This window comes from Spinacia oleracea, chromosome 5 (genome assembly GCF_020520425.1).
Source record: "Spinacia oleracea cultivar Varoflay chromosome 5, BTI_SOV_V1, whole genome shotgun sequence".
In the NCBI taxonomy this organism is placed as follows: Eukaryota; Viridiplantae; Streptophyta; class Magnoliopsida; order Caryophyllales; family Amaranthaceae; genus Spinacia; species Spinacia oleracea.
Window position 1 is genome coordinate 2,528,130 of NC_079491.1, and position 12,880 is coordinate 2,541,009.

Genomic DNA, 12,880 nt, shown 5'->3' on the forward strand with positions numbered 1-12,880 from the left:
TTGACATAATTAGAGACGAAATTGCTCGTCTCTATAAAATGATTATTTTGTAGTGCGTATATATCAAATGGGTAAGAAAATAAATGAAAGTCTACGTACGTTATTCAATTTGCATGGCTCGCTTGGTGCCTTACTGCCTTAGTGTTAGCTAATTAATTGTTAGCTAGCTTTACCGTACCTTTGTGTATATGGAGTTATATATTTAATTATTATTTTTCAATATATATATCCCTTATTTCTTTAATTTGGAGAACCTTTTTTAATTTTTGAAATTAATTTGGAGAAGTTTTATTATATAACCGGGAATAGTACGTTATTGTCCACACATCTCGATCACGAATTCACTATAATTTTATAACGATATGTCCAACATTGGAGACGAAAATGTACTAGCATTTCACTAATCCCCTTTGAAATTAACGACATGGAAAAATACTCCGTAATAAAAATAAAAAAGTTGATCTTTAATCTTTATTATAACAACGCATGATCGAATTTCATGCTTACAATTTTAATGAAAGAATAAAATAAACTTCTCAACATAATCACAAACTAATTAATGTACGTACGTACATGTATAATATGTACGTACTTTGAAAAAAAAAAATCTCTAAAATCAAAGAATTAAATGAAAAAAAGAATAAACCTTTCTTTAGTATGTTAAATTTTTATCTTCCTTTAACATACCCCGTATGCAAAAACTAAAATGCATCTCAGTTACCCGCATGATCGATCCATTTACGCAACTTTTTACGTACAAATAGGAATGTTGCATGTTGGGTTCGACTGAGATGAAGGAGTTGGATTTCTATCATTCTTAGCTTCTAAGAAAAGGTTTTCCTCTTTTTGTGTCGTCCCTTCTTTCGTCGCCTCGTGAAGTTTATCATGATCAATAGGGTTTTGTTTTAGGGTTGCCGTCGCCTCGTTAACTTTAATTTCATGATGTTGATGATCAATAGGGTTTTGTTTTAGCACCCTAGCACTTGCATGTTGTATAACAAGAACATTAACACTTAGTAACAAAACCAAGATTGTAAAAGAATTGGCTAGTTTGAAAAGAGTATTCATTTTGTATATACGTCTAAAATTAAAGGTTGTTTTGTTTTCGGGTTATTGAATTGCAGAAGGAAAGGAAATTATATTGTACGTGTTTAGAATGTACTACCTCCGTTCCTAAATGATCTTTACGGTTACTATTTGCACGGTAATTAAGGAATTTTGGTGAACATGTGATGGTGGGGTAACAAATGGAAAATGAGTGGCTATAAATTGTCCACCAATGTGAGTGGGTGGAAACTAATATTAAAGTATTGTGAGTGGGTAAGTTATGGTGGGCCAAATAAGAGTAAAAATGGAATAAAGTAGAAGTGTAAAGAACTTTCAGGAACGGACTAAAACGGAAAGCGTAAAGAACTTTTAGGAACGGAGGTAGTATGTAAGAGAGAAAATGTATTAATGTTGTAATATTGTTGGAGTTATGATTTAGAAAGGGGGAATTTATGTGTATTTATAAGAAAATTAGGAGAAGAATTTTCTTGCTAAAAAAGGGGAGGATATATGCATGACTAGAGACTTGGACTATTGAAAATAGAAAAGTCGAGGATCGTGAATTTGGGTTGGGGTATTATACTATTATATGAGTTTATTATCTTTTGACGTGTGATTAATTAATTAAGGAATTGAAAAATTCCTTCAAAAAAAAATTAAAAAAATTAAGGAAGAATAGGTAAACAGATGCAAAGCGCGGTTATGTGTACGGAGTAGTGGTGTAAACGGACATTCTCTATCGCTATCAATGGTCAATTTTAGAACGCCATGTAAGTAGCATAGTAAGGACAAGGAGCTAGTATATATGGATCATCTAACTAGTACATGTCTTCAAAACCCGTAAATCGGGCCGGGCTTTCCCGGCAAAGCGGGCTTGTTCAAGTTAGCTAGACTTTGCCTAAAAACACAAGTTAGGGCTCCCAAACCCGGCCCACACTTATTTTGGGCTGGGTTAACGGTCAGGCCAGGTCATTCTTAAATCGATTCTACCCTCGATTAATCTTGCATTTTCGGGGTTGATTTTACTATATGTATCTCGATAGTATATACTACGGTCTACGGTATTGTGTAATTTGTTATCATGTCATAAAAGCATTTCAATTCCCTCTTCAAGTATACTACTGAATACTCTCTCCGTTCCTAAAAAATTGTCCCACTGTCATATACTGGGTCAAACTTTAAAAACTTTGATCATTAATTCCTATTAGCCTATATATAAGAGCAACTCCAATGGTGAGCTACAAGATGTTGTGGCTAAGTTTGCCAAATCAAATTTCTAAGTACAATTGATTAAAACTACAAATTATCACGTACATTGGTAGGCTACAATACTTTTTAGCTCCCTGTAATATTTAATTTAAATAATTTATTTTGTTGAGTTATTTTTTTTTTGAGCTACGTAGCCCAAAATAGCTACAAGGTTTTAACAGCTGTTTATGTCATTATTGTACCAATGGTGGGCTACCTGCTCACATGCTCAATTTTTTGTGTGAGCAGGTCCATTTTGTAACCACTGGAGTTGCTCTAATAAGTTACGTGGGGTATTGTACTCTTGTTAGATTCATTTCAATATAATTCGTATATTTTTAGAATATCAACTTTTTATATTTTTGTGTTTGTAGAGCTAGAGATATTTACGTTTTAAATCATGTTTTGGAGGCATTGAAAAGTCAAATGAGTTCGTCTTTTAGGGACGGAGGGAGTAAGAAACACAAGTTCGTGGAATGATGGGAAACTCACCTTGTGATTTGGAGATCACAGAGTTGATTCTCAATTTCCCATCAACTGTACGTGATATACTACATCCGTTTCATTAAGTTCTTTACGCTTTGAAAAATATGTCCAATAATTAAAACTTTGACCATAAATTCTCACTATTATATCTATCAAAAATTATCATAAGATATCTTGTTAGATTCGTCTCAAAATGTATTTTATAATTTTTTGTCGTACATAATTAGATACTTCGTACGTTAATGGTCAAACATTACATCGGAGTCCGTGCAAATAGTAAGTGTAAAAATCTTTTTGAAACAGAGGTAGTATATGTTTGAGAGTGATTCAATCGTAGACCTACATTACGCAGCTAAGTTGGCTAACTTGTTATAGGAAATAGGTGCAACTGGTTTATTAAGGTCATTTTTTCTTAGTACTTACCTATTAAGAATAAAAATAAATGTACACTACTAAATCTTGGTATTTCAAAGTAAGATATGGTTAGTCAAACTTCAAAGTCAGGATTCAGGAATAGATAAAGGGAGCTGAGAGAACAGGAAAATGTGAAGAACCATGCATAATGTTGGGGTTAATTAGTTTTTATGTGGAATTTGAAATTTTCAAATTCACAAATAAATAAAATAAAATAAAATAAAATGGTCCGATCCCTAATTCTATAAGGTCTATACGTGTAAAAAGAGTCCAATATTTTCCATTTCTCATGTTTATCAAGCAGTTGAACAGAATTATATTGATTGACATGCAATTTGTTAAATTCTGACTTTTGCTTGATTTGCCAAATGTTATAAGTATATTTCCCTAATGTTCAAACTTCAAAGCCTTGGACTAACTAACTTTACGTCTTTACATCCTTAATTCATCACTTCATGCGTATCTATTATCTAATATTCTCGTTATTGTTATAACGGATGCAAAGAAAGATTAAATAACGTAAATAAAAAAACGCAGAGATTTAACGTGGTTCACTAATCACTAACAATGTGTTAGCTACGTCCACAGGCAGAGAGGATGAAAGTATTGTTAATCTTGAGGAGTACAGATTACAGAATACAACTAGGTTATGACCTAAGAGTTTATATAGTACTCTTTAGATAGATGCGTAAAAGCCCAGAAAATAGGCCCAAAACAGATAACCCAAGGCCAGAATAACAGATGCGAGATCCCCGTGTTGGGGCGTTGCAGTAAGGGACTTGACTGATTCAAGGCATTATTCTAACAGTTATATGAATCTTTCGATATAGGCCGAGCTTACTAGTCGTGCATGTACACTCGCTCCTAAGCTAGTTACGGGTGATATAGGTTGGAATGACTTGTTCGGCTAGGATTGGTACTGAACCGGTCCATGTATGATCGATGTATGACACACTCAAAGAACTTGGTTCATTAATGCTAGGAAATTCCGTCGCTAAAGGCCAATATATAGTGACGAGATTTCTTGCTGGAAACCCGTCATAAAAGGGGATCTTTATTTATGGAAAATCCCGTCTTACCCCGTCGTGAAAGATACCAAACAAGGTCATCCACTCGGTATAGTTCCACTTATTATATCGTAAATATTATGAAACCATTTTTCTGTCTTAACTCCTAAAAATTATATTATAAAAGTATAAAACTCGTGTTAATTAATTCTGAGGTGAAAATTGGAATTAATTAAATAAAAGAAGTGGAAAATTAATCAAAAGCTTTGCCTTGCCCTTCACGTTTCAAACGATATAGGGGATTGAAACTTTCAAAATGGTGGTCTCGATCAACATAAACTTAATTATAATTTGGTCCCCCAAAAGCCAAAATCATACGTAAATACGTAGTCTTGTCAAACAACCTCTTCAAACTCAAAAGTGGCAAAATGTGATCGAGCGTACGTATGTTGTCAACCCTCTCAACAACAACAAAAATGGTCAAAAGGTTAAACATGCATTGACTTTTACTTACAACTAAAAAGGGTTGAAGTTGACCATATGGTCTTTAGTATCACACCATGCACTTTGGCGGATTTGGCGGATTTTGAACAGTTTTACGACAGGGGCCAGTAGAAAAATTAAGTAATAAATTATACAATTTATACAATTCTACACATATTTTAGGGTGGTGTAATTAATAATACCCTACGCCATTGCTCCCGGTTAGAATCCGGATCACAATAAAATTTGATTGTAGAGCACTCTTTTGAATGATCGATTATCGGATTTACGATTTTGAAAAGAGGCCATTAAAGATCGAGTAAATAGATAAATCAAATTCACACTGGAATAACCATTTGCATGGATGGAACAATATCTATTTAGTACGGAGTACTCCCTCCGTTTCTTTTTGTTTGTTACGTATTCTTTTTAGGGTGTTTCACAATTTTTGTTACGTGGGAGAATCTTTCCTTTTATAAACTTATTATACTATCATTTTTTGTGCCATCTTTTAATTTTAATTGGTCCAATTTTTTCAACTCATTAAATTTCTTTATAATTTCCCAAGTATGTTAAGTTAGTAATCTTTGTGCTTTTCCATTACTGGTTCATTTTGATAAATAAAACAATCTTATTGGTTGTTGTAATGATTAGTGGATTGATGTTTTACTTGGGCCTATTTTTTTAATAAAAAAAGAATATTTATTATACGTTAATATTAACGTGAAAAAGTCCAAACGTAACAAACAAAAAGAAACGGCGGGAGAAACTTTTATTTAATTCCTTAATTAAATATAAATATAAATATAACTACTAACTTTAATCAATTAAATAAATAAATACAATATGAAATAAATAAATAAAAATAACCCTAAAGGCAATAACAAGCTATTACATCCTTTAATAATAAAAATAATAAAATAATAAATAAGAATAAATTATTCTAATCCATATTGTTGTTTAATTTCCTCTTGTTTTAATGTTAAACTTAATTTCTTCGAGGAGGAAATGGACCAGGAATGTAAGTTCCACCACTTGAGTGTGATGGTATAGAAGGAGAATTTTTAGGCTTAACCTCCATTAATACAAGATTAGCCTCCTCCTTAATCCATTTCATGTTTTCTTCAACATGTTGAACGTTGGAATCGCGCTTAAAAGGCCTACAATTTCCATGCTCTATAAGAAGGTTGAAGCTCAAGAACAAAATCAAGATCATTAATGACTTAACAATCTTGTTACAACTATAAGAGAGACTCATTTTTGTAGACTTGTTTGAAATTTGATTAATTAGCTATAAAACAATTTGAGATTAATTAATTAAGGATGTAATATACACCAAAATAATATAGATGAATGAGATTTAATGAATAATATAAGAAGTGTGTGATGTGTATTTATATGAAGAGAGTTAGGTTGGAATATGGCCATTAAAAGAATTAGCGTAATTGAAGGGTTGGACACTTTGAAGTTGGAGCCATTAATTCCTAGTATATATTCCCAAATGTATATATTCAATATTTCAAGATTTTCAACTTTTAAGAATTAAGAAATACTCCAAGCTAGGGTTGAATGGCAGCTTAATGGCCTCAAAATGTCTTTTTGAATTTAATTTTTACTATATTTTAGTTATTTAATTATTAAATCAATCTTTATTAATGTAATTAGTATTGACTCCTTGTCATGCATAACTTTTTGTATGTTTTGAAGGTGACTTTAATTTTTCAATTTATCATACAACTAAAAGCGTATATATATTAATCTCATTTCGTGTTTTGCTTCTAAAAAGACAATGAAGATAATAATATAAGTTGATATAGTATCTGAAATTAAAAAAATATAAAAATTGTAATTAATAGAAAAAAAAAAAGATGAAGGGGCGTAAAATTTCTAGTAGTGAAGAGACTAAAATAGGGGAATGGGTATGAAATTGAAGGAAAAGAAAATAGAAAAATATTTTCAAGGAGAGACACTGGCACTCCAAATTTCTTGCATTTTTTTTTGTGATTATATAGTTTTTTGGTGTTAGCACCAGGTTCACCCATAGGACTAATTCGGATTTAGGGCGAGTTCTGAGTGGATAGGTTTCAGTCTCCTCCTAATTGTTGTTGCGGGGGATCGAACACGGGTTCTTCTGAACCAACAAGCAATTGATTTTGTTATTATATAGTAATGCTTCATAAATATTATTTTTCCCAAAGCTTGCCTCTTCTAAATTAATGAAGGGAGTAACAAGGAAACTCCAATTTTTAACATCAGAAATTCTCTTATAAAATAGATATTTACACAGAGTAACTCAAAGTCTCAAACACATACTTGGTATAGAAAAAAGTCAAATGAGAAAACTCAAAATTGTCATACACTTTATGGTCCATGTTTGACCCTGAGCTAGCAAAGTGCTGAAGTCTGAGCTAATGACTAATTCATGACATATTTATTTATATTTTTTGATGGGAAGAATTGGTTTTCATTAACCGTTAATCAAGCCCAACTTGTCAAATATTACGTCTAATTAATATTTACTAGAATCTAATATATATATATAAAGGAGGCATATTTGCTGAATTATTAGAGCGCCACATAGGATTACTAATGGTTTCGGCCAATTAAAAATAAGATTTCTAATTTATTTTTGAATTAAAAAAATCGATTGCCACGTAGATAATTAATTAGGTGCCACGTAGATATTTTAATTAATTAATTAATTACTAACATATACAACTCCATCTAAAATCAAACACTATAATAATTTAAAAATAAATCTAAAATAAAATTAATCCAAAATCAAACACTAATATAAAATAAAATAAATAAAATTCAATTTAAAATCAAACATTAATCCAATAGGCATATTTGCTGAATTATTAGAGCGCCACGTAGGATTACTAATGGTTTCGGCCAATGAAAAATAAGATTTCTACTTTATTTTTGAATTAAAAAAAATCAATTGCCACGTAGATAATTAATTAGGTGTCACGTAGATGTTTTAATTAATTAAATACTAATATATACAACTCCATCTAAACTCAAACACTCTAATAATTAAAAAAATAAATCTAAAATAAAATTCATCCAAAATAAAAAACACTAATCTTAAATAAAATAAATAAAATTCAATTTAAAATAAAACATTAATCAAATATTAGAGCGCCACGTAGGAAATCTAATGGTTTCGGCCAATGAAAAATAAGATTTTTGTTCCACGTAGATATTTTAATTAATTAATTATTATTATTACGCATATACAATTTCATTAAAAAACAAACACTCTCATAATTAAAAAAATAAATCTAAAATGAAATTCAATGCAAAATAAAAAACTTTCTAATCTAATACGAAGTATACAAAATTGGTATATACATAGGAGTTTTATTTAAATATAACGATTTAATAGAATCCGTGCATCGCACGGGCTAAAATCTAGTTATAAAATTAAGGCATGCCACGAAGATCATTAACCAAACTAAAAAAAGATAACTCGAGTGAAATAATCTATTTCCATGTGAAAATTGAACAAAAAACAAACACAAGTTAATAACTATTTAGATGTCACATAAATATTTTAATAATTAATTACTAATATATACAACTCCATCCAAAATCAAACACTTTAATAGTTAAAAAATAAATCTAAAATAAAATTCATCCAAAATCAAATACTAATCTAATATACAATACAATCCAAAATCAACACTAATCCAATAATAGAGCGCCAAGTATGAACTCTAATGGTTTCGGCAAATGAAAAATAAGATTTCGAAATTAATTTTTTAAATATAAAGGAGACATATTTGCAGAATTATTAAAACGCCACGTAAGAAATCTAACACCACAAGAATTTGTATCTTTAACGACAACCTAATTACGACGGGTCAAAAATCCCGTCACAAAAGCCTTTTGCGACGGGGAAAACAACCAAACAATGACGGCAATAACCGTCGCAAATATCTTTTACGACGGATTTACGACGGGATTTCTATTAACGACGGCCCCCTTTTATGACGGGTTCGCGACAGGAAATCCCGTCGTTAATCAACGATTATTGGCCTTTCGCGACGGGATTTCCCGTCGTCAATAGTACAATTTCTTGTAGTGTAATGATTTCGACCAATGAAAAACAAGATTTCTAAATTTATTTTTGAATTAAAAAAAATCGAGTGTCACGTAGAAAATTAATTAGGTGCATAGAGTAGACACAAACTCCGTTAGGCCAAGACATCATTAATTAAGGCATGCCACGAAGATCATTAATTAACCAAACTACAAAAAGATAACTCGAGTGAAATAATTTATTTCCATGTGAAAATTGAACAAAGAACAAACACAAGTTAAAACAATCATATATAATAGAAAATATTAATGATATATTCGTAATTGCTCTATTAATATATTTTACCAAAAAAAAGAAAAACTAAATATGGGGTGTTACTATGTAAGTGAATTGGATCTGAACTCCAAAAACATCATTAATTAATCTGTGTGAAGTGAATGGTACTCGATCAATCCTGGTCTTTCTCCTCGATAAAATCTTTCAAATAACAAACTCCTAAAACAATGATGAGTAGACACTTCATAGTTGGGTTTTTAGCGAGGTTTATTGCAACCCATCCCAAATATGGTACTACTAATTGAAATCTACCGATGATATGGTCTCGTTGAAGCCAATGTTGACCGTGAGCGTACAAATCCCGATCATCACGTTCATTGTTGTCACCTTTCGTAAGGAAATTAACAACTTGTTGGCCATCAATATCTTGAACTTGTACTTCAATAACCCGATGTGCAATTGGAATTTCACGACCATCAACTTTAAACAAAACTATTTCCCCTACACGAATCGGGTCGTTATTTCTGTTATGTAACAATAATATGTCTCCCCTCGTGAAACTAGGTTCCATGCTTCTTGAAAGGACAACACTTATCGGAGATTCACATTCGGTGTACCATATCAACGCCTTCCAAAACACCATTGCCATGACAACCACCATCCCAATATTGTAAACTTGTATCATAAGTTGTCTCATCTTAATTGATTCTACACCGTCGATTTGATCTCGAACCCACGCCATTATTAATTAATTTGTAAAACGTATTATCAAATCTAATATACATATATAAAGGAGGCATATATGCTGAAATATTAGAGCGCCACCTAGGATTACTAATGGTTTCGGCCAATGAAAAATAAGATTTCTAATTTATTTTTGAATTAAAAAAACCGAGTGCCACGTAGATAATTAATTAGGTGTCACGTAGATATTTAAATTAATTAATAAATTACTAATATATACAATTACATCCAAAATCAAACGCTCTAATAATTAAAAGATAAATCTAAAATAAAATTCATCCAAAATCAAACACCAATCTAACATAAAATTCAATCCAAAATCAAACATTAATCCAATATTAGATCGCCACGTAGGAAATCTAATGGTTTTGGCCAATGAAAAATAAGACTTCAAAATTATTATTGAATTAAAAAGTCGAATGCCACGTAGATAAATAATTAGGTGCCACGTAGATATTTTATTAATTAATTATTGTATTTTTTATATACAATTTCATCCAAAATCAAACACTATAATAATTAAAAAATAAATCTAAAATGAAATTCAATCCAAAATATAAAAAAAATCAATCTAATCTAATATATAAAATATAACAGTTGATATATACTCCGTATAGGAGTTTTATTTTAACGTAACAAATTAATAGAAATCGTGCATCGCACGGGCTAAAATCTAGTATCAATGATATATGTTGAATGTTATATGTTTAATCGAGATCTCTGATTGATAAATCTCAATATATATACGTGTGAAAAGTACTCGATCGATAATTAAATCCTACTCCTACTCAAACCCTAGTAACTAATCCTACTCCAACTATAATAGAGTTTGGCCGACTGAATTTAATGAATGCCTTGGCTACCAAGGTTTGGATTCTATTAATATTTTTAGGGAAGTTACTGAAATATTGTAGGAGTATTTTTTTTAGGAAACATAGGTATTTGTCAAAAAAAAAAATTATTAAAAATATTAATTTTAAAAAAATTATAATAGAATAACTAATCCTATTCGAACTACAATACGATACACAACGATGAATAATAAATGAAGTATTTTTCTACGCACGATTTATACGTGTTTGTATGCAAGTTTGATTTTTTAAAAAAAAATTAACCATTTGCGCAGAAATCGTTTATTTTATTTAGATGTGGTGTGTTGTACGTAGTCACTGGCTGATGTTATATATGGCTCGGGTGGGTCGCGCCTCGAGTAAACAATTTTGTATTGTATTTTTAGTTACGGTCCCTCTAAAATTTGTATGTAATTGTATAAATTGCATACTTTTGCTGTTCTTTTTTGTATGACACAATTATTTAGGCACGTTTGCCAATGCACGTTTTCAAACATCAATATCTTACATTATGGATAAGAAAAAATTTCATTGAGACGAATCTAATAAGACCCCACACGACTATGTTTTTTCTTATGTATAAATCACAAAATAAAGTCAAAGGAGCTTGTGTGAAGAGTGCCAAAAACCCAATTGTGTCATGTAAACAAGAATGAAGGAAGTATTATATTGCTTAATTCTTCTACTGGCCCCCCCTTGTAATAGTGTCCAAGACCCGCCACTAGACTGTACATTTTATCATTTTTTGGTAACAGTGTTGTTCATCCTTTTTTGGTTGTTAGTATTTGTAAATCATATATAATATCTATTTAATGTTGATCTTGTATGTTATGATCCATATATGCTAACACAATTGTAGTATAATAAAAAACTTGCTCTATTATATTTGAAAAATGTTCAAATTAAAGATGTACTCCGTAATAATTATTTGAAACCATTTTCAATAATGGTAACAAAATTACGTTTTCTTGCAATCGTTATGTTGTAAAAATTAGCAACTAGCATAAACATGTTGAAAAATAGTATAAATACACACTAATCCTATCCAACTTAAATATATTAATTAAATAAAGTTAAAAGGCAGAACTAATGTGTACTTAGCTAAGATGATAAGCTTTTTACTATATTTTGTGTTGGTTCTATGTTCGAACCCTAACAAAAATATTTTGTTTATCGTGACTTTAATGTGGGCCACTAAGTTGTGTAATTAACTATGTTGTTCTATTAGGGTCGATAAATTACTACTTGTATGAGGTAGGAAATTAAGTCTCATCAAGTTACGTGTCTAGAAGATCATATTCGATTTTTAATTAATTTTTGGACAAGTGAGAAATAGATAATTGTTATTTTCTATATGATGAGCTCAAAATTGACATTAAAGAAGAATTGTAACATAGCTTCTAAACAATCTTTCTTTTGAAGGCAAAGCGTCATTGCAAATTTTCCATTAAAAAATTCTTAACTTTTGGCATAACATTAAGCTTCCAAATCCAAGCAAATGGGACTTTGTTTTTTGGGGTAAGAGACAAACCTTGAACTAGTCATGTTGCTGATTTTGTAGTAAAGAGGCCATTGCTTTGATTTGGGTAGCAATGGTAGGAGGCAACAAATGGTTAAGATTGGTGAAATTCTATTATTTATCTAAAATGATGAGTTCACCTTATTTTCACTTATTTCAGATATAATAAGATAAGATAATATAAAATAAAGGTTTAAGATAAGATAAATTCAGGGTCAATAAGATAAGATAAATTCAGGGTCAATAAAATAAGATAAGATAATATAAGTTAAATATTACATAAGTTAATTCTATAAGTTTCAATAAGATAAGATAAGATAAAGATCAATAAGATAAGATAAGATAAAATAAGTGAAATTCAGATGAAGAGAACACTACTTAGCAGTTTGGAAAGGGGAGAGGATAAAACCCAATTGTTCCCAAACACTAATGCGTAATATATGGGCCACCGACCACATTCTATTCGACTTTTTTTTGTATAAATTTAAATTATCTAAACTTATTTTTTCTGTAAAAAGCTTTTAACTTAATTATATGAATATAATTGAACTTATTTTTTTTAAATAAGTAAAACTAAATAAGTTAAAAGGAAGTCGAACTGAACTAAACTACATATTAAACTATTATTTTTTCATGATTTTCTGAAAAGTCAACTTTTTTTTAATCAATATCAACCAATCATATCTTGCCACGTACACTGAACATTAAGACAAGACCATAAGTCTGCCAGATGTCACAATCTTAGCCATTACAGTAT

The 12,880-nt window shown here is 30.4% G+C and overlaps 1 protein-coding gene across 1 annotated transcript; it reads right to left on the bottom strand.

Moving 5' to 3' along the window:
* Positions 1–8,976: 8,976 nt before the first annotated feature.
* Positions 8,977–10,429, bottom strand: LOC130461924 (uncharacterized). Its single transcript, XM_056830233.1, has one exon. It carries the CDS (start codon positions 9,749–9,751, stop codon positions 9,182–9,184), a length of 570 nt encoding a protein of 189 aa, XP_056686211.1. The 5' UTR covers positions 9,752–10,429; the 3' UTR covers positions 8,977–9,181.
* Between the last annotated feature and the right edge of the window lie 2,451 nt (positions 10,430–12,880).